A 25,369-nucleotide genomic window follows, 5' to 3' on the forward strand; every position below is an offset into this window, starting at 1 on the left:
CGAGACCGAGAGACAGCGACGAGACCGAGAGACAGCGACGAGACCGAGAGACAGCGACGAGACCGAGAGACAGCGACGAGACCGAGAGACAGCGACGAGACCGAGAGACAGCGACGAGACCGAGAGACAGCGACGAGACCGAGAGACAGCGACGAGACCGAGAGACAGCGACGAGACCGAGAGACAGCGACGAGACCGAGAGACAGCGACGAGACCGAGAGACAGCGACGAGACCGAGAGACAGCGACGAGACCGAGAGACAGCGACGAGACCGAGAGACAGACAGCGACGAGACCGAGAGACAGCGACGAGACCGAGAGACAGCGACGAGACAACGAACGAGACAGACAGCGACGAGACCGAGAGACAGACAGCGACGAGACCGAGAGACAGACAGCGACGAGACAGACAGCGACGAGACCGACAGCGGCGAGACCGAGAGACAGACAGCGGCGAGACCGAGAGACAGACAGCGGCGAGACCGAGAGACAGACAGCGGCGAGACCGAGAGACAGACAGCGGCGAGACCGAGAGACAGACAGCGGCGAGACCGAGAGACAGACAGCGACGAGACCGAGAGACAGACAGCGACGAGACCGAGAGACAGACAGCGACGAGACCGAGAGACAGACAGCGACGAGACCGAGAGACAGACAGCGACGAGACCGAGAGACAGACAGCGACGAGACAGCGAGCGAGACAGCCAGCGGCGAGACAGCGAGGCCATAGCGACGAGGGCGAGACACACAGCGGAGAGACCGACCGCGACGAGTCCAAGACCGAGACAGACAACGAGACCAAGAGACCGGTCTCATTGCGGGAGACCGAGAGGAGAGACGGCGAGCCGAGACCGAGAGGAGAGACGGCGAGCCGAGACCGAGAGGAGAGACGGCGAGCCGAGACCGAGAGGAGAGACAGCGAGCCGAGACGATAGAGATGATCGAGATGAGTCTCGCTCCCCTCTTGTTTTGTCCATCTTGGGCAACGAGTCACAAATATCAATTCTCCCTCACACTGAAGGGTCAGTCAATACAGAGGATGAGGAAACTGTGCTCAGCACACACACGCGCTCTGTGCAACAACTGTGCAGCACTGATTTATTGCATGTGTTCTCTCCAACAGGAATAGTTTGCATAAAATACTAATCACACTCCCAAACTGTTGACATCTGCATTCAGAGAAAGACGTGTTTTTTTTAACAAACCATAAACACGCAGGCCACCCATAGAACACGGTATGTACACAGAGCCAACACACACACACACACACCTGCTTCTTGAACTGTTGGCACTCCTCAGGAGTCATTGTGTCCGCTTTGGCGATGAGGGGGATGATGTTCACTTTTTCATGTAACCGCTTCATGAACTCTATATCAAGAGGCTTCAACCTGGAGAGAGAGAAGAGAAACTCAGATTGCACAGCTTGGCCCACCTCGGGACTAAAAAAAAACATTTCTTGTTTCCAGAATGAATCTCTCAATGGCAGCATTGCTGCTGAAACTGCACATCTGGCCAGCCCACAACACATTGTAAATCCACTGAGCAGAACAGGATTCTTCTGTTCTGTCTGCCTGAAAACAGCTCTAGTTCAAACAGCCATCACATTGGTATTTCATACAGTTACAGACTCCAGACTGTTTGTGAAAGGAGATGCTAGGACATCTAAGCTACGTTGAATCCTGGCACGCAGACAAGAAAAAGTTAAAGGGCATGCCAATAAGTACAAGTCTCCGGTCTGACTTGGCTGGCTGTGGCTAGATGAAACTTTACGTTCAGAGAGATCGCTCAAAAGAACAGAATGAATCGTCGCACTTTTGAGAAATAATTGTGTTTTAGTCTTCATATTGAAAGATCAGTTTGTGCACACACACACACTTCGCTCTCTGCCCTGGTTCCAGCTGTGCTGGTAATGTGCTATGAGAGTCCCGTGGGGACACAGAGGAGACAGATGTTAACTGTGAATGGAGCCATACGGTGCTAGTCCTCTTGGATGACCACAGACTGCTGCCAGCCAGCCAGGCACATGAAGAACAGAACAGAACAAGGACTTGGTCAGAGAGAGACACTTTGGGCCAAGATGGTGAGGGGCACTGACACCCAAATGGAGAGAGCGCTGGCCTCTCAAATGAACCTTTGTTTATGGGGAGCACAGAGCAGCCCAGTGTAGGGATGTAATGTAACAGCAGGGACAGCTGTGTGTTGAGCAGAGCAGAGCACGGACTGGAGCCAAGATACAGAGGAGAAACAGCCTCAAACAAAGTGAACCCAGGAGAGGACAGATTACATAAATGTTGTCCCAGTGTGCCTCTCAGCAGTCCAAGTAAGGGTTCAGCGTGGGGTCGAGGGTGGGGCGGGGAGCTAGGCCTAATTGAAAACTGACAGCTAGACTCCTCACCAGGGGCAGGAGTGTGGATGACCAGCTAGTAACATGTAAACAGTCTTAGGCTACACAGTAGTTGTACTACTGATTTCATCCCGTGACCAATACCCCATCTGCCCTGTTAGGGAACATTCTCAAGAGACATAGGATCATGCTCAATCTCAAATGAGAGAATGAAAATACTGGATTCTTCACCCTTGAAGAATTATTCACATTTTGAGAAGTGACACAATATCAACTGTGATTCAACACTGAATTTCAAAGTTGTGTTTCAGAATGGAGACCATACCAGCTGCAGTACCTACCCATGTCCTGAGGGGGTGATGAAGTAGAGGCAGCAGTGCACTCTGTTGTCAGGCATTTGCCGTCTATTGACCCGGGACTCTGAGTTGAGGTAATCCTCAAACTTACTGTCGATGTGATCAATGACTGGCTGCCAGCTATAGGAGAGCAGAGCACAGACATTACTCAATGTCAGGTAACAGTGACTACATTTAATGTAGAATACAAACATTCAGATAGAGATATAGGGCAGGTTAGTCAGTCAGACGTACCAGTTACTGTTGTCGACAGCGTCTCCGAACCCTGGCGTGTCAACGATGGTGAGAAGAAGCTGAACTCCTCCTTCCTTTACCAGCACCTTAGACTGCTCCACCTGAGATTGTAGAAAACACTAAATAATTACAAGACAGACAGCACGGAATCATGGTGAACTTCTAAAAACACCATGACATCAATATCTCCCCATTTATGGTTCATTTGAAGGATGGGGTTTCCCAAACTCGGTTCTGGGGACCCCAAGGGGTACACATTTTGGTTTTTGCCCTAACACTACACAGCTGATAAAATAATAAACTAATCATCAAGCTTAGGTGGGGGGAAAAATAAATATGCACCCCTTGGGGTCCAGAGGACCGAGTTTAGGAAACACTGGAATAGGGACATGTACAAACATGCATTGCATCATAGTGTGTGTATAACTTGCACCAATCGTGACAGTTTGGCAAGATCTCCACCTCAGAGCACTTCTCCTCTGAGGGGATGGGCTCAGACTCAGGGGCTTGGTTGGGAAGTCTGACATAGTCCTTTCATCTTAATCTAGAATGTGTCTGTTCGGAGAAGTTAGCTATACATCAAACTACAAAAGCCCAGGTAAATATTTTGTTGAGCATTAACAAATATAAATCACAGATGGCGATATACTTGTGGAGGGTTGCCAGCCAGGCAGACTGAAGATGAATCCAGCAACATGGTCTTAGAAGATCTTTGACCTCAGACCCAGAGAGAGCTCTAGTTATATTTGGCTGCCCACCTGGAGTGTCCAGTACAGGGTGTACAGAGCTGCTTGCAGATTGGCCTCTTAGCTGATCAGAGCTTTAAAATCAGCAGGCGATCCAGACCAGCCCTTGTAATTAGCAGATGAGCTGCACTTCAATGATTAAACCAGGAGGAACTGGTGAGTGAGTGCATGTCGTGTTCCGCTCAGATTGCAATGGAAGCCATCATTGTGTTTTAAATGCAGCTCTCTGTACAGTAAAAGCAAGCTCAGTTTTATTAATTGTACACAGACCACAACATAAAACCCTACTATACCTCATGCTTTCACACACACACACACACGTCACAACCGGATGTACTTCGTGACATAAGCAGCCTTTTGTTTACTTGATGGCATGCTTCTTTGACGTAGGAACATTGACAAAGCCAGCCCAGCCGGCAGCCATTGGTTTTCCAAAGAGCAGCACATTTGGGTTTAACCACAGGCAGCCAAACTGAGCCGTCATCTTCCACTTAGACAGAACCACAGAATGCCCGTGGTCTGGGCCTGAGGCTGGGTTATGGCTGCTCTCACTCAGCCCACTAGCTGGGCCCTGGCTAAAGGCTTCCTCTTCCCCACACAGCCCTACTGTGGGCAGGCCACCCCTTGACCGGCCAACACAGAGCAACGCCCTGAGAGTTGGTGATAATCAAACTGATTTAGGCCAGAGAGAAGGGAGAGCGAGAGAATAAGAGAAACTGACTCAAAGTCCCCCAAAAAAGAGAGAGACTGAGGTAATAAAATTGAAAACAAGTGTTTAGTGGGTGAGCATCCATTTCCAGTCAGCTAGTGAAAGGGATCAGTGTTGAACCTAAAGAGGTAGGTCTGCTTTCTGGGTGGGTGACTTGTGTTCCAAATGGCATTCTATTCCTTATAGTGCACTACTTGGACCAGGCCCATAGTGCACTACTTTTGACTAGAGCTCTATGTAGGACGCAAACATGCGGCTGTTTGAACAGGCCACGACACTAATAATGAAACCATTTAGAGCAGCTAGCTGGCTGGGCAGAAAGAAAGAACACTGAAAGCAGGTGTAACTTTCACTTATTTTTCACAGGTATCATCTATGTACATCCTCAACAGTTTACAGAAAATAACGCCAACTTTGATTTAAAAGACTACATTTACAAGCAGGAAATGGATACTTTCGACAACCATTCTTGACCCTGAAAATTGCATACTTTTCAAAACCGATGGGTTCTCTTCTGAAGCAAGTTTTGAAAACAAAGATGATATGTCACATGTGTGAACTGATCTGTGTGTGTGTGTGTGTGTGTGTGCTCTAGCCACAGAACAGTTTAACCTCAGGGAAAACGATGAGGGAAAAATTGCACGGTTCGATTTATATTTATTTCCAGGCAGTAAATCTACAGAGTTGTCGGTTGACGAGAGTCACTCAATCGTCAGCGCTGGAATGCATACAGCTTTTTTTTTTTTTAATAGGGCAGCGTGACAACACGTCTGTCACCCCTGGGAGGATTCTTTACTGTGTGTGTGTGAAACGTTGACCTCCTTCCTCATCCATTAACCCTGCTAGAACCAAACATTAAAACCAGTAGATGGTGATAGGAATACGTGAATGACATCAGTGCTATGGAAAACTCCCAATGTCGCATGAAGCCAGAATTACTTGAATTTGAAGCGTGCCAAATTGCTGAATGGGGCTGAATGGCACCAACAACAAAAATTGATAAGGATCATGGTCAATGTAGTCATTCTCATCCTGCCTGAGAGTGTCACCTGGGAGACTCCCGACCCGTGATTGGTCTGTGTCAGCACTGTGTTACAAGAAAGTCGTATTCAGAATGGTTATCTAGATTTGTAGCCACATTTTTAATAATTCACAGTGGGGATCAAACTTCATCATAAACTAATTTGAGCCCAAAATCAGTCACCAACAAAAATTGTGGGGGTCGTTCTGGCGATCGTAATTTACATAGGCTTTCAAGGGCAGACCAGGGCTTTTGGCAATAATAGGTTGCAATGCACCAGACCAGACACTGGGGGTAAAAACACGGCTGTTTATTCCAGCTCACAGTGTGTGTGTGGTGCTGCCTTTTACTGCCCTACCCTTACATTTGCTTGGGGTCATTGTCCATTTGGAAGACCCATTTGCAACCAAGCTTTAACTTCCTGACTGATGTCTTGAGATGTTGATTCAATATATCCACATATATCCAACCTCATGATGCCATCTATTTTGTGAAGTGCACCAGTCCCTCCTGCAGCAAAGCACCCCCACAACATGATGCTGCCACCCCTGTGCTTCATGGTTGGGATGTTCTTCTGCTTGCAAGCCTGCCCATTTTTCCTCCAAACATAACGATGGTCATTATGGCCAAACAGTTCTATTTTTGTTTTATCAGACCAGAGGACATTTCTCCAAAAAGTACAATCTTTGACCCCATGTGCAGTTGCAAACCGTAGCATGGCTTTTTTTAATGGCGGTTTTGGAGCAGTGGCTTCCTCCTTGCTGAGTGGCCTTTCAGGTTATGTCGATATACAACTCGTGTTACTGTGGATATAGATACTTTTGTACCGGTTTCCTCCAGCATCTTCACAAGATCCTTTGCTCTTGTTCTGGGATTGATTTGCACTTTTCGCACCAAAGTACATTCATCTCTAGGAGACAGAACGTGTCTCCTTCCTGAGCGGTATGATGGCTGCGTGGTGCCATGGTGTTTATACATGCGTACTATTGTTTGTACAGATGAATGTGGTACCTCCAGGCGTTTGGAAATTGCTCCCAAGGATGAACCAGACTTGTGGAGGTCTACAAAAAAAAATGTTGAGGTCTTGGCTGATTTTCCTATGACGTCAAGCAAAGAGGCACTGGGTTTGAAGGTAGGCCTAGATATACATCCACAGGTATGACTCAAATGATGTCAATTAGCCTATCAGAAGCTTCTAAAGCCATGACATAATTTTCTGGAATTTTCCAAGCTGTTTAAAGGCACAGTCAACTTAGTGTGTGTAAACTTCTGACCCACTGGAATTGTGATACAATGAATTATAAGTGAAATAATCTGCCTCTAAACAGTTATTGGAAAAATGACTTGTGTCATGCACAAAGTAGATGTCCTAACCGACTTGCTAAAACTATTGTTTGTTAAAAAAAATTGTGGATTGGTTGAGTTTTAAAGACTCCGACCTAAGTGTATGTAAACTTCTGACTTCAACTGTATCTTCTCAGGCTCCATCATAGCAAAGATGATTGACAGTGGCATAAATTATTATTATTTTTAAATGGTTTCATTCATGCTATTCAACCGACTGCACCCTTTACAGTGTCATGAATGGCAAGAGCTAGTGTGAGACATTGAATGAACAAAAACAACACATGGACCACTCCCTGTTTGGCATGAGTTAGATGGTACTAAACAGTGTAACGGTAGGAGGAGAGGGATCTTCCGTGTGTGTGTGTGTGTGTGTGTGTGTGTGTGTGTGTGTGTGTGTGTGTAACCACAATGACCTCACAGAGACAGGGAAGAGGAACAACACTGACCGTTTCGCCACACTCCTCTCCACTACGGTTGGTTTGCTCAGCTGTGTTTCACAAGGACATTGGGCTGACAGACTAAGCATGCTAAGCGCTAGCCTCGTCCCATACCCTCTCCATCTGTTCCTAACTAACCAACAGACGCCTACCCTAGCCAGGTCCAGATTTGTTCAGCCAACTCCTTTGGTTAGTGGCAATGAGCACTGGAGTTGGCTGAACAGGACAAACATCTGGGACCAGGCTAGTGCCATCCCTCCAATAACATAATATAACATAACCCTTATCGGGCTCTAGTCATTCATCCCTCCTCCTCCTCTAGGATAAACAAGCAGAGAGTTCCCACTAATTACTCTTTCCTCCTTGGATCCTGACCCTGCCAAGTTTATCACCAAACCTCTGGCATAATGCTCACTATTGGAGCCAAAGGAAGCAGAGAAAACACAGATACACTCTAATAAGTGCTTAAGGGTGTGTAATGCGCAGGGAAACACATTGGTGGGTGCTGGGTAAAAACAGAGCAGACTGCTGTCTGGGCTTAGTGGAGATTTAGACTAGTGTTGAGATGGAACAATTAAAGAGATTTCTGTGGGTGAAAGCTAGCTACATGGAATACCACACACCCAGGCAGAGGCTGTTTCTATTGGCAGTGAATCATAGAAACGGGATCACTTTCATGCAACTTCAAAAAGGGAGGTACAATACAATGTGGGCATCGTTCTTGGAGGGATATTTCTGTGAAGTCTGAAAACGAGATAGCACTCCTGCTGCACACCTACAGTAACCTGATGCTGAAGGCCCAGGAGAGGAAGCAGGTCCAACTAAATGGCTAACCATTGATCAGGTGATGATGTCATCATAAGATAGTAAACCACAAGTCTGGCACCTTCAGTACTACTTCCTGTTAGTACTATGACTACTTCCTCTTCTTCAACTGGCATGGCGGCAAGTAGTGGTAGTAGTGACACTCAGACAGATCAGATCCTCCCGCTCCCTTCTTTCGCCCGCTCCTCTCCTTGTCAGTCTCCCTCCGTTCCTCCCTCAACCTTCAAATCCAGAACCCTTAGCAAGGACTGGGACTTTTACTGCCAGTGCTGCCCCAAAAAACAAATACACAAATAACCTGGGTAGTCAACCCAGGAGCAGAGGAGAGATTGACTGCATCACTTCTTGTGTTACAAATTCCAAATGGTCTATTCAATCAGCTAACATAAGGCATGCAACAAGTTTCTTCACAGTCCCAAAATATAAAACTAAGTCAATGCAAAGTATTATATAGAGGCATGATTGAGTGGAACTACCTGCCTCTTCAAATCACTCAAGCAAACAGCAACATTTTCTTTCAGAAAACAAATAAAACAGCACCTCACAAAACAACGCCTCTCCTTACTGACCAAAAAACTAGTTAAAAATAAAATCTATCCACTCCTCTTCCTCCCAAGAACATCTGGTGTTTGGGTTAAAGATAAGATGTGCCATTGGCACTCTGAACTCAAACAGGCTGTAAGAGAAAGTGGCGAGATGGGAACAGATTTGTCTCTCCATGTCTATTTCTCCACATGACATTAGCTAGGCTTTAGCTGGAGGAAACTGATGTGAATGGCTCCACCCCAGTGTAACGCTGTTCAGCTTACTTATACTTTCACCGACTATATCTGGAGGTGACTAAAATTTTATGTAAAGTCAAGGCCTTCACGGTTGCTGAGGCAACATACAGTACATATGGGATTGGGAAAACGGCTCCAATCTGGTGTGCCTTAATTTTTTTTTAAAGAACAACTCCACCAAGATCACCAAGATTATGACCCACTGGGTGGTATTTATCATCTTAAGATTAACGAAATAGTATCTATGTGCCGGCTTTTGTGTAATGTTACTAAGAATGGACAGCTGAGACTTAAGTGTATGAAAGTGTGTATTGTTTTCAATTTAGGGGAAGGGGGATACCTAGTCAGTTGTACAACAATGCATTCAACTGAAAATGTGTCTTCTGCATTTAACCCAACCCCTCTGAATCAGAGAGGTGCGGGGGGCTGCCTTAATCGACATCCACATCTTTTTGACGACCGGGGAACAGTGAGTTAACTGTCTTGCTCAGGGGCAGAACGACAGATTTGTACCTTGTCAGCTTGGGGATTCGATCCAGCAACCTTGAGGTTACTGGCCCAACGCTCTAGCCTGTCCATGAGTTGTCATTGTCTATAATGTTCTGTATTATTTCATGTTTTGTGTTGACCGCAGGAGGATAACGGCTTCGTTAGCGGCAGCTAATGTGGATCCTAACAAAATACTAAAAGTGACTCACCAGCAGACTGAGGATTGCACAGCTATGAAGCAACAGGCTTGCAGAAGTACAGTACATCATCCTGGCAGGCCCTAAAACCTGGCACGACTCAACCACTTTACTAAATTCGGGCCCTCTACAGGCACACCAGGACCAGCCCAATGACATCATGACCATCAGTACAGCACTATTAACACATGCATCCTCACCTACCTTAGCCTGGGGGCGAGTCATTCCTGCGCTCTTTGCAACTCCTTATGGGATTGCTGGCATGACTGAAAGGCTGACACCCAGGTTACTGCTCCCTGGCATGTACACAACATTACAATCATACTCGTATTGAGAACCCTTCAAGTCAAGTAGAATATGGGACTAATAATGATCTCATGGGATAGGTGTGGTGTCATAATATTATGAGGAACTATTTGTGTGTGCATATATACACATGCATCTTCAGAGGCATGTTGGTCAGCTCTGATAAAAGAGACCCATGTTTTATCAGCCATTCAATCATCACAGGAAAGTCTGTTTGGAGCGCCCCTCTGTGCTGTGATGCACGAGCCCCTCTGTGCTGTGATGCACGCGCCCCTCTGTGCTGTGATGCACGCGCCCCTCTGTGCTGTGATGCACGCGCCCTCTGTGCTGTGATGCACGCGCCCCTCTGTGCTGTGATGCACGCGCCCCTCTGTGCTGTGATGCACGCGCCCCTCTGTGCTGTGATGCACGCGCCCCTCTGTGCTGTGATGCACGCGCCCCTCTGTGCTGTGATGCACGCGCCCCTCTGTGCTGTGATGCACGCGCCCCTCTGTGCTGTGATGCACGCGCCCCTCTGTGCTGTGATGCACGCGCCCCTCTGTGCTGTGATGCACGCGCCCCTCTGTGCTGTGATGCACGCGCCCCTCTGTGCTGTGATGCACGCGCCCCTCTGTGCTGTGATGCACGCGCCCCTCTGTGCTGTGATGCACGCGCCCCTCTGTGCTGTGATGCACGCGCCCCTCTGTGCTGTGATGCACGCGCCCCTCTGTGCTGTGATGCACGCGCCCCTCTGTGCTGTGATGCACGCGCCCCTCTGTGCTGTGATGCACGCGCCCCTCTGTGCTGTGATGCACGCGCCCCTCTGTGCTGTGATGCACGCGCCCCTCTGTGCTGTGATGCACGCGCCCCTCTGTGCTGTGATGCACGCGCCCCTCTGTGCTGTGATGCACGCGCCCCTCTGTGCTGTGATGCACGCGCCCCTCTGTGCTGTGATGCACGCGCCCCTCTGTGCTGTGATGCACGCGCCCCTCTGTGCTGTGATGCACGCGCCCCTCTGTGCTGTGATGCACGCGCCCCTCTGTGCTGTGATGCACGCGCCCCTCTGTGCTGTGATGCACGCGCCCCTCTGTGCTGTGATGCACGCGCCCCTCTGTGCTGTGATGCACGCGCCCCTCTGTGCTGTGATGCACGCGCCCCTCTGTGCTGTGATGCACGCGCCCCTCTGTGCTGTGATGCACGCGCCCCTCTGTGCTGTGATGCACGCGCCCCTCTGTGCTGTGATGCACGCGCCCCTCTGTGCTGTGATGCACGCGCCCCTCTGTGCTGTGATGCACGCGCCCCTCTGTGCTGTGATGCACGCGCCCCTCTGTGCTGTGATGCACGTGCCCCTCTGTGCTGTGATGCACGTGCATAGCCAATCCAATGGCGTTCACAAACACACTGCAGGCTGTTCATGGCTTTCAACACCAGGAATTGGTCTGAGGCCATACTTGACATTAAATGAGATCCAACGACAGACAGATCTTGTGTGTGTGTGTGTGTGTGTGAGAGTTAGGGAACTCATTCAGGCAGCAGCAAGATGAATAGAATAAACCAAAAGGATGGGACATTTTTGGGAATCCATTAGGCTCATTAAAACAGATAGCCAGCTCTCTCAGCAAAACTGACATTTACAAATAGGTGTCTGCAGTGGTGTAAACGTGTTGCAAATCAACTATGGGATGTTTTAGAGACACTTCTTTCACAGACGTTTGAATATACCATATACAGAAACATGGCAGTGTCCGTGATAAAACTTGACGGGAGACGACAAGTATTTCTCAACGTGTGGGCAAATAGTCCCTCCTACTCTATCTATAAAATCACTAATACCATTCATATCCCACTGTCAAAACCACTACCACTATATCAGTAGAAAAACCCTGGTTTGGAAAAGTGTAGGTGAATCCATAATCCTACACAAAAATATTAAAACTCTCAACCATTTCACTGCTTCAATGAAAAATGACATTGTGAGTGTGTGTGTGGTCTGGTTGGTTGTAAACTGATTTCCCAGATCCCTTGTTTATAAAATGACTTGTGTCATGCACAAAGTAGATGTGCTAACCGACTTGCCAACACTATAGTTTGTTAACAAGAAATTTGTGGAGTGTTTGAAAAACGAGTTAAGGATTCCAACCTAAGTGTATGTAAACTTCCGACTTCAACTGTATATATAAAATTGTTTGGTTTCTTTGACATTGAGGCTGAGCTACAAACTAAAAAAAATAGACTTTGCTTGGGAAGTTAACTGTCACTATCAATAGACTAAGCTATTCACTTTCTGTACAATAGAAGATGTTTAAACCCAGACAGCTTTAAGAGAAACACTTGTGACCATGACTCGTTGGGTTAAACCACAGAAGAATAGTAGCCAGCAGTTAAATCTTTAGGTCAACATTGGATCATTCAGAGATCCTAACTGAACTTCTGGAGAGAGTTTGCTGCACTGAAAGTAAAGGGGCTGAATAATTTTGCACGCCCAATTTTTCAGTTTTTGATTTGTTTTTGTTTTTTGAAATATCCAATAAATGTCGTTCCACTTCATGATTGTGTCCCACTTGTTGTTGATTCTTCACAAAAAAAATACAGTTTTATATCTTTATGTTTGAAGCCTGAAATGTGGCAAAAGGTCGCAAAGTTCAAGGGGGCCGAATACTTTCGCAAGGCACTGTACTAGTTATCTTTCCAGCAAAAACTCCCTGTTGCTATTTGTTTTGCACACCATTCGTTTTCCCAGTCGATGAGTCAGTCGCCACCCACTGATGTTCTGTATGGTTACAGAGGCCCATCTCTTTGCAGTCAGTCATTCCTCCTAGTCTAAATAGATGAACTGGTTGTAGGCCTTGCTGTTCAGACAGAAGACAGGGCAACGGTGGTACCAGGTTATGAGTAGATACCACCGTCAGAGTGTAACAGGTTATGAGTGACCTAGTCTGAAGCATGTCAGAGAGCAGGTATGAAGTGGAGGGAGGGCCAGGGCTGTGACATTAACGACCCAAAACAACACAGAAAGGGCTGGGTGGGAGCTGGCTGGGGCACATCAGATAATTTACCAGAGAAGAGCAGGCCGTTTGTGTCCAAAAGAGGAACTTATGGGTAAGTCAGACAGGATGGAGACACGTTACCTAGCTTCCACCCTGCACTTAAAGCAACAGAAAGGGGAAACAGATTTTTTTAATGTGGCGAGTGAGCTGAAATATTTATCTTCTTTGGGAAAAGAACAGTCATTTCCTTTTAGAGGCGGGAGAGACGGTATCTACTAATCTGTTACAAAAGGGACAGAAGTATGTTTTCTCCGAGAGAGAAACACAAGTAGGGTGTTGAAAATGAGTTGAAGCTATGGTGCAACATATAATGAATAGTTTATTCCTTGCGTTTCTATCTGTTCCCATTGAAATATACGATGAATAAATCAAATAGATGGGGCATCTTAGTGTTTACCTGTACAGTCTTCTTGATTCTGTGGGAGGGACCAGGGTATTCAGGAGAATACAAGTCTGTCAGGAAGAGGGAATTGATCAGTGTAGACTTCCCCAAACCAGATTCACCTAGAGAAAAGGGGGGGGGGGGGCAAAGAGAGGGGTAGAAAGATTACATTTCACACCGTTTTTCTAATCCTTGTTCACACCAGACCGAGTGGCAACATGACAATCTCGAGATGCTCTCCCAATTTTTAGAATCCTTTAAAATGGTTCACTTTTTTTTTTAATTAACAGGAAATAAAACCATTTGAGCTGCATCAACTGATGTAACAAGCATTAAGTCAAGTCAACTTTTATTATTAGTCATATGTGAAGGATACACATGGTATACACCATCCAACAAAATGCTTACTTGCAGGTTCCTTCTTAATACAAACAAAGTAAATGGCTCGGTAGAATAGAATAAATATTTTATCATAAGTATTATATAGGAAGGCATGATTTATAGTCAATATTTACACTTGTAAGTTGTGCAGTGTTTAAATGTAATATGCGATGGAGAGAAGGAGAGAGACAGGCGAGGGAGGGAGTGTGGGCTGAATATCATTTCCTCCCAGTCAAATTATTTTCCTGTCTGCATTTCAGGAATCTAAATCAGGGATTCTTCTGATGAGGGAAGCCTGGGGATGGCAAAGTCATCATACTGTTACAGTGACTAAGTCTAACCACAAAATATTTAGGGAATTTGTCTTGGATACAATAATGGTTCAACTTCAGTGTCTCCCTTTCCAACATGCTGTATATTGAGACTATATCCAACTCTTTGCCATGATTTTAATTGACTTAGTGTATTTCAATGAACATTCCCAAATATTTGTTCCATAGTACTCTCATTCAATAATAAGCTCTGGAATTTGTATATGGGCTACATTTTCCTTCAACATCTGTCAGATTTTCAGAGAACAATCCCAGGTGCCTCCTTATGTCTGGGTAACCCAACGCCATCAACAGTATACATAGCAACGGTTGGCATTGGGACGGGGGCAATGAGAGAGGCTGAACAATGGGAGCTGTGTGAAGGGAGCGGGTCTGGAGTCACATGCTGGGCTGGCACAGGACCGCATCACACTACTGCTGCGTGCACCAACCGTACTGCCCCTGCCCTGCGTTTTTCCTGACCTTTAGAAGAGTGGTTAGGCCCAGCCTCCAACAACTCACTACTGCCAATTAACCAGCTACTGAACACTTGTGTGCAGGGAAAGAGAGTGAGAGCGAGAAAGAGGCAGAGATGGAGAGCGCAAGAGACACCACACAAAGGAGAGCACTCTTTCGCTCTTTCGCTCAAAGAAGCTCTCTCTACGCACTCTTTCACATGGTAAATGTTTCCTGCAAGGGCTACAGCCACACTGATCTCACAATAATGGAAATGTTCTAGCGGTTGGGCTGTTGAGAAACAACGTGGATATGTCTTCAGGATGGAAGTCAGGATTTAGGGCCTACTCCCCTCACCGAGAGCTGGCTGGAGAATGATGGAAGGTGGGGAGGGGACGTGTTGCGGTCTTGTGAAAACAGCTGGCTGAAATACGCCTGTCTTGAAAATGTCAGCTTGCATTAGGGAAACCATAAGCTGACAGAATGGCAGACCCAAGCAGATTCAGCCTTCAGTGTCTGTGAAGCTGGTCCAATACAGATTCAGAAGCATTGATGGGCAGAGAGAAAGGAAGCTTAGCTCTATGGCCACATAGAAGACAGGAGACAAAACACTAAACATCTCTCTGGGTGGGAGGATGGAGTGAGGGATAGAGAGAAGGAAGGGAACGGGAGGGATGGAGCAAAGAGGGGGATGGCGGGATACCAGAAAGCAAGTTGTCTATTCAGACTTCAGAGCTGGGTCTGCTTGTTTTCTGAGGAGAGAGAGGGAGGGAGTGATGGATGAAGAAAGGATAAGAAAGAGGGTGAGGGGGGATATCAAAGCTGATATAAGCTATTCAGAGCTTGAGTTGCAGAATTTGTTTGCGGAGTAAGCCTCAGAGAAAGGCCTCTTAAATCCTTATGGCCATGGAAATGAGAATTGGGATTTCCCTACACTGGGCGATAGCTGGGGCCTGGGAAGGGATCTCCCTGCACTGGGATGGGATCATCCGCAGTGGTCTGATGACAGGGAAAACCGGAGAGCAGTTAGCATGGATGCTACTGTTTTAGCCTAACCCCCCAACGCAAAATGTGTCATCGTCTGAAAACCAGTCAATTGATTATCTATCTACAAAGGGCAATGGAATAGATTAAGCCTTGAAGCACTGCAGTGTTTGTAACGATGTGACAGATCTGACACATTAACAGTATTAGGTGAAACCTCTGATTGTACAGCTAGATCTGGATGCTATGCTGGTTTATGTGACCTGGACCTAGAAATTAGCATTCAAGTGCCACCAGACCAGAGCATGACCCTCTCAGTGCAGCCCTGCCTAGCCCGTCCCCACCAGTGGCACTCCTTGTCAGCAACCAACCCAGCCAGCAGTATACTTCCTTTAAAGGAAATTTCCAGCAGCTGTGTCAACCATGGAGGCTTATTCAGAGGAACTTCACCCTGCTCTGCGTGCAAGGAGAGAGGAGCTTCCTGGGGCGGGGGAAGCAGGAAAAGTTTGGATTGCAGAGAGGGAGGGGAGACAGTTTGTTAGTTCATTTGACGGCGCTGCATTCTACTGCATTGACACGGGACAGAAAATACACTGACTGCTGAAATTAAAAAGTGCTTCTGTTCAGAAACTGGCTGAGGTAACCCTGCTTTCACTGTATTTAACGTTCAGGTAAAGTATGTATCAGATGATAGCGCGTGTGTGTGTGTGTTGAAAAAGGGGATTCTCCCTTCAAATTGGGAACAGGAAAAAAGACGATAAAACTTTATAAGTCTGGCTAGCACGTGACAATACTCTTTAAAATATCTTCTGGCAAACCCATCAATTTCCTTTAACGAGTCAGTGTGCAAGTCAAATCCTACTAGTCAGGGACATAGTTTCCAGAGAAGATAAATACTTAAATGCATTAAAAAGTGTGTCAACGAAGGGCAACCACAATGAGCTGAACTACAGCTGCCTGCGGTGCAGTAGCCATTCTGGCCAAGATCAAGGTCAAACATGGTAAATCATTAGCAAATATTGACTTTTTCCGATGGATGCAAACATCTGACTGCTGTGGCCCACTTTCACTGACTTGGGCTGCTGACAATCAGTTCTGACCAAGAGAGCCGAAAGCCTGTCGCATGCTACTGTGCTTTCCAGTCGAAACAGTTCACACATATATTATGACAATTGTGTGACGTTTTTGTTCATTTTAGTGTTCGGCAGTTTTTGGGGGGGGCTGTTCGTGCACACAACTTTTTCACTTGAGGCAAGTCGAAGTTCAGTAGCCGAAATCTATGCCTCTTTGTTAGTGATTGGTCAACAGTACTACTCCTAGGAGGGTGGGAATGCTTGAAATGCTTGTCATTCAACGAGAGACTGGTTTTCATGCGCCTTTTTTTCCCACTTGAGAAATACTGCAACAAACATCTGATGTAAAATTTATCAACTAAGACCCCCCCCCCCTAAAAAAGTCCAAATTTAATTACAGATACTCTTTTACCCCTTTTTCTCCCAAATTTGATGTCCAAGTGGTAGTTACAGTCTTGTCTCATCGCTGCAACTCCCACATGGACTTGGGAGAGGCTTAGGTCAAGAACCATGCCTCCTCCGAAACGCGACCCTGCCAAGCCGCACTGGTCGTTTAACCTGGAAGCCAGCCGCACCAATGTGTCGGCGGAAACACTGCCCAGCTGGCGACCGAAGTCAGCTTGCAGGCACCACAAGGAGTCGCTAGAGTGTAATGGGACGAGAAAATCCCGGCCGGCCAAACCCTTCCCTAAGCACAGACGATGCTGGGCCAATTGTGAGCCACCACACGTGTCTCCCGGTCATGGCCGGCTGTGACACAGCCTTGGATTCAACCCAGGGCTGTAGTGACGCCTCAAGCACTACAATGCAGTGCCTTAGACCGCTGTGCCACTTGGGAGGCCTAATTACAAATTTCTTGATTTATCTTTGATTAATTTTCAATATTTTGAGGAAGTGTATACTGGCTGTTGTTCAAAAAGGCTTTACAGCGAAAGCACCAAACGATTATGTTAGGTCACCACCAAGTCACAGAAAAACACAGCCATTTTTCCAGCCAAAGAGAGGAGTCACAAAAAGCATAAATATAGATACAATTAATCACTACCCTTTGATGATCATCAGATGACACCCATATGACTTCATGTTACAAAATACATGTATGTTTTGTTCAGTAAAGTTCATATTTATATCCAAAAATCTCAGTTTACATTGGCGTGTTATGTTCAGTAGTTCTTAAACATGAGGTGATTTTGCAGAGAGCCACATCAATTTACATTGATAAAAGATACAACTATTATACATGGAACTTCTCCTTAATGCAACCGCTGTGTCAGATTTCAAAAAAACTTTATGGAAAAAGCATACCATGCAATAATCTGAGTACGGCACTCAGAGACCAAAACAGCCAAAGAGATATCCGCCATGTTGTGGAGTCAACATTAGTCAGAAATAGCATTATAAATATTCACTTACCTTTGATGATCTTCATCAGAATGCACTCCCAGGAATCCCAGTTCCACAATAAATGTTTGATTTGTTCGATAAAGTTCATAATTTATGTCCAAATACCTCCTTTTGTTAGGGCGTTTGGTAAACAAATCCAAATGCGCGTTCAAGTCCAGCCGAAAGGTCAGACGAAAAGTCCAAAAAGTTCAATTACAGGTCGTAGAAACATGTCAAACGAAGTATAGAATCAATCTTTAGGATGTTTTTATCATAAATCAATAATGTTCCAACCGGAGAATTCCTTTGTCTATAGAAAAGCAATGGAACGCAAGCTAACTTTCACATGACCGCGCGTCAGGAGCTTGTGGCAATCTGCCAGACACCTGGCTCAATCGCCTCTCATTCGGGCCCCCTTCCCAGTAGAAGCATCAAACAAGGTTCTAAAGACTTGACATCTAGTGGAAGCCTTAGGAAGTGCAAAATGACCCCACAGACACTATGTCGGAATGGCAATGAGTTGAAAAACTACAAACCTCAGATTTCCCACTTCCTGGTTGGACTTTTCTCAGGTTTTCGCCTGCCATAGGAGTTCTATTATACTCATGACATCATTCAAACAGTTTTAGAAAATTCAGAGTGTTTTCTATCCAAAGATACTAATTATATACATATTCTAGTTTTTATGGCTGAGTAGCAGGCTGTTGACTCTGTGCACCGTATTCATCCAAGCTACTCTACTGGCCCCCAGTCACCAAGAAGTTAAAGTATGCGAGACGTTTGCGTCATCATGCAGAGTTCTGCTAGGAGCAAATTAAACCTAGTATACGGGCACCTTTAAAATACTTTGGCACACTTCACATTGCAACCAGGGACATTACATGAGTTCTCTGGTAATTAAGAAAACACAGAGCGAAGCAGCAGAGTAAACAACATGCACTACTATCAGATGATGCATCTCCTACAGCATGACATGAGCTCAGATTCAATTACCCTGCCATTCTAATTACATGCTCAAGACAAAATGTAACCTATAACAGTCTTTTTCCTGCGAGCGCAGCAGAGGGGAAAATCAAGGGAAAGACCACTTGAATGCTTCTCAACTCTACTCAGACTGACACGAGCGAGTCTGTTATAACAGGCAGGCATTCCCCCTTTTCTCCTCCTCCCACTCTCCTGGCCTTGGGGCAGGTGGGCATGGGTTGACTCAACAGCCCGCAGCCAACCACAGGGCCAGGGGACAGAAAATGACCTCACTCGGGAGTTCACAGCCATTTCCTGTACAACCAAGATTGGTACAGTGCCTTCAGAAAGTATTCATACCCCTTGACTTATTCCACATTTTGTGGTGTTACAGCCCAAATTCAAAATGGATGACATTGCTTTTCTTTTTTTCTACCCACCTACACACAATACCCCATAATGACAACATGAAAACATGTTTTTAGAAATGTGTGCAAATTTATTAAAAGAAATACAGAAATCTTATTCACACCCCTCAATTAATAAATGTTATAATCACCTTTGGCAACAATTACAGCTGAGAGTCTTACAGGGTAAGTCTAAGAGCTTTACACACCTGGATTGTAAAATATTTGCACATTATTCCATTTTCAAGTTCTGTCAAGTTGATTGTTGATCATTGCTAGACAGCCATTTTCAAGTCAAGCCATTGATTGTCAAGCCAATTTCAGTCAAAACTGTACAACATTCAATGTCGTCTTGGTAAGCAAATCCAGTGTATATTTGCTCTTGTTATTATTGTCCAGCTGAAAAGTGAATTTGTTCCCAGTGTCTGCTGGAAAGCAGAAAACCAGGTTCTCCTCTGATTTTGCCTGTGTTTACCTCTATTCTGTTTCTTTTTATCCTTAAAAAAAACTCCATAGTCCTTGCCGATGACCAACACACCCATAACATGATGCAGCCACCACCATGCTTGAAAATATGAAGTGTTACTCAGTGATGTATAGTGTTTGCCCTAAGCATAACGCTTTCTATTCAGGACATAAGGTTCGGGCATCCTTCTATTCACTGTCATTTAGTTCTCTTTTCCACATTTTTTGCAGTTTTACTTCAGTGCCTTATTGCAAACAGGCATCTTTTTTGGACTGTCAATTAGGAGGTTAGTATTGTGGAGTAACTACAATGTTTTTGATTCAGAAATCAGTTTTATCCCATCACAGCAACTCTGTTTTAAAGTCACCATTGCCCTAATGGTGAAATCCCTGAGCGGTTTCCTTCCTTCGGACGGACGCCTGTATCTTTGCAGTGACTGGGTGTATTGATACACCATCCAAGTGTAATTAATGACTGCACTATGCTCAAAGGGATGCTCAAAGTCTTTTTTTCTTTCTTTTTCCCCTCGTCCAAATAGGTGCCATTCTTTGCGAGGCATTGGAAAACCTCCCTGGTGTTTGTGGTAAAATGTGTTTGAAATCCACTGCTCTACTGAGAGACCTTACAGACAATTGAATATGTGGGATACAGAGATGAGGTAGTCATTCATACAGTTGAAGTCGGAAGTTTACATACACTTAGGTTGGAGTCAATAAAACTCTTTTCAACCACTCCACAAATTTCTTGTTAACAAACTATAGTTTTGGCAAGTCGGTTAGGTCACATTACTTTGTGCATGACAAGTAATTTTCCCAACAACTGTTAACATAATTAATATAATTCACTGTATCACAATTCCAGTGGGTCAGAAGTTTACATGAGCTAAATTGACTGTGCCTTTTAAACAGCTTGGATAATTCCAGAAAATGATGTCATGGCTCTAGAAGTTTTGGGTAAATGGTGTCAATTAGCCTGAGTCAATAGGTGTACCTGTGGATGTATTTCAAGGCCTACCTTCAAACTCAGTGCCTCTTCGCTTGACATGGGAAAACCAAAAGAAATCTGCCAAGATCTCAGAAAAAAAATTGTAGACTTCCACAAGATGCTGGAAGAAACAGGTACAAAAGTATCTATATCCACAGAAAAACAAGTCCTATATCAACACCACTTGAAAGGCCTCTCAGCAAGGAAGAAAACTGTGAAGCACAGGGGTGGCGGCATCATGTTGTGGGGGTGCTTTGCTGCAGGAGGGGCTGGTGCACTTCACAAAATAGATGGCATCATGAGGGAGGGAAATTATATGGATATATTGAAGCAACATCTCAAGACATCAGTCAGGAAGTTAAAGCTTGGTCGCAAATGGGTCTTCCAAATGGACAATGACCCCAAGCATACTTCCAAAGTTGTGGCAGAATGGCTTAAGGACAACAAAGTCAAGGTATTGAAGTGTCAATCACAAAGCACTGACCTCAATCCTATAGAAAATTTGTGGGCAGAGCTGAAAAAGCATGTGCGAGCAAGGAGGCCTACAAATCTGACTCAGTTACACCAGCTCTGTCAGGAAGAATGGGCCATAATTCACCCAACGTATTGTGGGAAGCTTGCGGAAGGCTACCCGAAATGTTTGACCCAAGTTAAACTATTTAAAGGCAATGCTACCAAATACTAATTGAGTGTATGTAAACTTCTGACCTACTGGGAATGTGAAATAAATCACTCTCTCCACTATTATTCTGACATTTCACATTATTAAAATAAAGTGGTGAGCCTAACTGACCTAAGACCTAAGGCAATTTGTACTAGGACTAAATGTCAGGAATTGTGAAAAACTGAGTTTAAATGTATTTGGCTAAGATGTATGTAAACTTCCAACTTCAATTGTACATGCAACTTATGTGACTTGTGCAGCAACTTTTTGCTATAACAACAGGGTTGAATACATTTTGACAAGACATTTCAGCATTTTTCATTACATTTGTAAACATTACTAAAAGCATAATTGACACACAATCGCAATTTATTCCATTTAAAATTCAGGCTGTAGCAACAAAATGTGGAAAAAGTCAAGTGTTGTGAATACTTTCTGAAGGCACTGTACCTCTGGGCAGGACTTATGGAACAGAGAGGACGGAGTGGAGAATGGCAGGGATGTAACGGTGCCTACACCCTGTGTCTCTTTCCCTCTATCCCTCACTCTCTTCAGATGTTCAGGCTCCAACTCTGGCTGCATGAATGGAATTACAGGAAACCTTCCACCCACAATCCAAAAGGCACATTATACACACCTCAAACACCAAAACAACGACACAAATGTACAAACACATTCCACAGTATGGGTGAAATAAACCCTGCCTACCCTCCATTGCTCAAGCACATTTGTTTTAAATATGGTTTCTTCAAGTCCCGCTTTACATGCAAGACAAATTATCCCAACGCAACAGAAAGCATCGCTAATGCATTTTAACAGCCAGCTGCCAGCACTACGGCATGACAAGATTCCTGACTGTAAAATTGAACATAGACATGAACGTCTATGGCCTTGTGTAGGCTATATTACATATCCACATACATTTCTTACACAGATGTGTCCGCATCTTTCAAACAGAGACGGCACCCTATTCCCCATACCAACCTACTTTTGATCAGCGCTCTATGGACCCTGGTCAAAAGTAGTGCATTACATAGGGATTACGGTGCCATTTGGGACACAGACGGAGCTTCTAACAGTCATTTTCATGCATACTTCACTAATCCATACAATAATATGCAAACAGCTTTTTACACAGCAGTAACATCGCCATCTGTTTTTCCAGATGAATACCGGCTTCTTTTTTCTGTTCTTTTGGGGTTTTACTTGGAAAAGAGCGGGAGACGTAAAATAGGATGCAAAGATCTCTACTCACCCACAACCATGAGAGTGAACTCGAAGCCTCTCTTGACAGACTTTCTGTACACTTGGTTTGGGAGATTGGCAAAGCCCACATAACCTTCCAGAACCTTCTGTTGCTGTAGACCAAAACATTAGTTAATGCTTTTCCTCAACTGTCCAGGCAGGTAACAAGGCTAAACAAAAGTCTGGTTACCAACACTGTTGACTTATTGCTTCAGTAACTGGGATATCACTTGCCTATAATAACTGATGACTTGACAGGTTCAGGAAATACATTTTTTTAAACAGCAACATGGACAATTTGTTGAATAGAATTCAATCATTCATCAGATAATTTAATTATTATGCCCAATCTAACATGGTTAAACTATACATACAACAAAAGTATGTGGACACCTTCAAATGAGTGGTTTTGGTTAATTCAGCCACACCCATTGCTGACAGGTGTATAAAATCGAGAACACCGCCATGCATTCTCCAGAGACAAACACTAACAGTAGAAAGGCCTTACTGAAGAGCTCAGAGACTTTCAACATGGCACCGTCATAGGAGGACGCCTTTCCAACAAGGCAGTTCGTCAAATTTCTACCCTGCTCGGGCTGCTCTGGTCAACTATAACTGCTGTTATTGTGAAATGGAAACATCTAGAAGCAACAACGACTTAGCCTCAAAGTGGTAGCCCACACAAGCTCACAGAATGGGAACGCCGAGTGCTGACGGGAGTAGTGCGTAAAAATTGTCTGTCCTCTACAGAGTTCCCAACTGCCTCTGGAAGCAACATCAAACCGTTCTTGTGCTGTCGGGAACTTCATAAAATGTGTTTATGGCAGAGCAACCGTACACAAGCCTAAGATAACCATTCACAAAGCCAAGCATCAGCTGGAGTGATGTAAAGCTCGCCGCCATTAGACTGGAGCAGTGGAAACACATTCTCTGGAATGATGCATCACGCGTCACCATCTGGCAGTCCGACAGACTAATCTGGGTTTGGCGGATGCCAGGAGAACACCACCTACCCCAATAAATAGTGCCAACTGTAAAGTTTGGTGGAGGAGGAATAATGGTCTGGGACTGTTTTCATGGTTCGGGCTAGGCCCCTTAGTTCCAGTGCAGGGACATTTTTACATTTAAGTTATTTTGCAGACACTCTTTTCCAGAGCGAGTGAGTGAAAATCTTTACGCTGCAGCATACAATGACAATCTAGACGATTCTGTGCTTCCAACTGTGGCAACAGTCTGGGGAAGGCCCTTTCCTGTTTCAGTATGACAATGCCCCTCGTGCACAAAGCGAGGTCGATACAGAAACGGTTTGTCGAGATCGGTGTGGAAGAACTTGACTGGCCTGCACAGAGCCCTGATCTCACGAATGTGCTTGTGGCTGAATGAAAGCAAGCCCCCGCAGAAATCTTCCAACATCTGGTGGAAAGCCTTCCCAGAAGAGTGAAGGCTGTTATAGCAGCAAAGGGGGACCAACTCCATTTTAATGCCCATCATTTTGGAAAGAGATGTTCGACAAGCAGGTGTCCACATATACTTTTGTTCATGTTGTGTCTCTTAACAGTGTCAAATAAGTAAATATTATAGCCTAAATGTACAGTGGTAATCGTTAGGTATTCAGTCACAATAATACTCACAGCTGGTTTGGAGTGTGTGCAGGTCAAGATGGTTGACAGTGAGGTGGTGGTGGATGAGAGGAGATGCAGAATGATTCACAGACCAAGGTAGACAGGTGGAGCACCACACCATAAAAAAGAGTGAAATACAGTATATCAGTGAAGACCGACAAATGAGTCCACCATCCATCTTGTGTCAGAATAACACATTCATGCCTGCGGATAAAAGCCCTGACGCACTCTCAGGTGTCAATCACACCTGATAGGTCTTGCTTCTCTATTTTGCCCATAGCACTCAATCAGAACAGCAGATGTGTGGTGGGGGTACACATCATTTTGGTTTGCTTGGTTAATGCTAGTTTCTGCATCTCTTTCACCAAAAATGTAATTTTTATCAAATAACTAGGAGTATAACCATTCTTTTCCAACTCAGTTTCTTCATTCTATTTGAAGAGATGTTACCAATGTTTTATTGGGCTAGGTTATTTGGAGTCAAACCCACGCATAAACGTCTCAGACAGACAGACACACATACACAGTACCGTTCAAAAGTTTGGGGTCACATAGAAAATGTCCTTGTCTTTGAAAGAAAAGCACATTTTTGTCTATGAAAATAACAAAATTGATCAGAAATAGAGTGTAGACATTGTTAATGTTGTAAATTACTATTGTAGCTGGAAACGGCAGATTTTTTATGGCGTATTTACATAGGCGTACAGAGTCAACGTCAACAGTGAAGAGGCGACTCCGGGATGCTGGCTTTCTAGGCAAGAATTCTTCTCTCCAGTGTCTCTTCTTTTGCCCATCTTAAATATTTTTATTTGATTTTTTATTGGCCAGTCTGAGATATGGCTTTTTCTTTGCAACTGACTAGAAGGTCAGCATCCCGGAGTCCCCTCTTCACTGTTGACGTTGAGACTGGTGTTTTGCGGGTACTATTTAATGAAGCTGCCAGTTGAGGACTTGTGAGGCGTTTAACTAGTTTATAAGTACATTAGATTGTTTCTCACTCTTGCTCAGATGTGCACCGGGGCATCCCACTCTTTCTATTCTGGTTAGAGCCAGTTTGCCCTGTTCTGTAAAGGGAGTAAGACACATCTTTGCACGAGATCTTCAGTTTCTTGGCAATTTCTCACATGGAATAGCCTTAATTTCTCAGAACAAGAATAGACTGCATTTCAGAAAAAAAGTGATTTGTTTCTGGCCATTTTGAGCCTGTAATCGAACCCACAAATGTCCTGA

The 25,369-nt window shown here is 45.0% G+C and overlaps 1 protein-coding gene across 4 annotated transcripts in view; it reads right to left on the bottom strand.

The window, feature by feature from the left end:
* Positions 1-25,369, bottom strand: part of LOC135549783 (septin-7) — a 44,490-nt gene that overhangs the window by 14,277 nt on the left and 4,844 nt on the right. For 2 of the 4 annotated variants that reach the window (XM_064980076.1, XM_064980075.1), the window contains exons 2-5: positions 13,216-13,322; positions 2,934-3,034; positions 2,685-2,819; positions 1,270-1,387 (exon numbers count right to left, since the gene is read on the bottom strand). In XM_064980076.1, coding sequence (XP_064836148.1) covers positions 1,270-1,387; positions 2,685-2,819; positions 2,934-3,034; positions 13,216-13,322 — 461 coding nt within the window. Of the gene's footprint in view, positions 1-1,269; positions 1,388-2,684; positions 2,820-2,933; positions 3,035-13,215; positions 13,323-22,527; positions 22,631-24,148; positions 24,882-25,369 lie in introns of those variants that run through there. The other 2 variants (XM_064980077.1, XM_064980078.1) reach the window with 2 other exon arrangements.

Source organism: Oncorhynchus masou, chromosome 12, assembly GCF_036934945.1.
Source record: "Oncorhynchus masou masou isolate Uvic2021 chromosome 12, UVic_Omas_1.1, whole genome shotgun sequence".
NCBI classification, from domain to species: domain Eukaryota; kingdom Metazoa; phylum Chordata; class Actinopteri; order Salmoniformes; family Salmonidae; genus Oncorhynchus; species Oncorhynchus masou.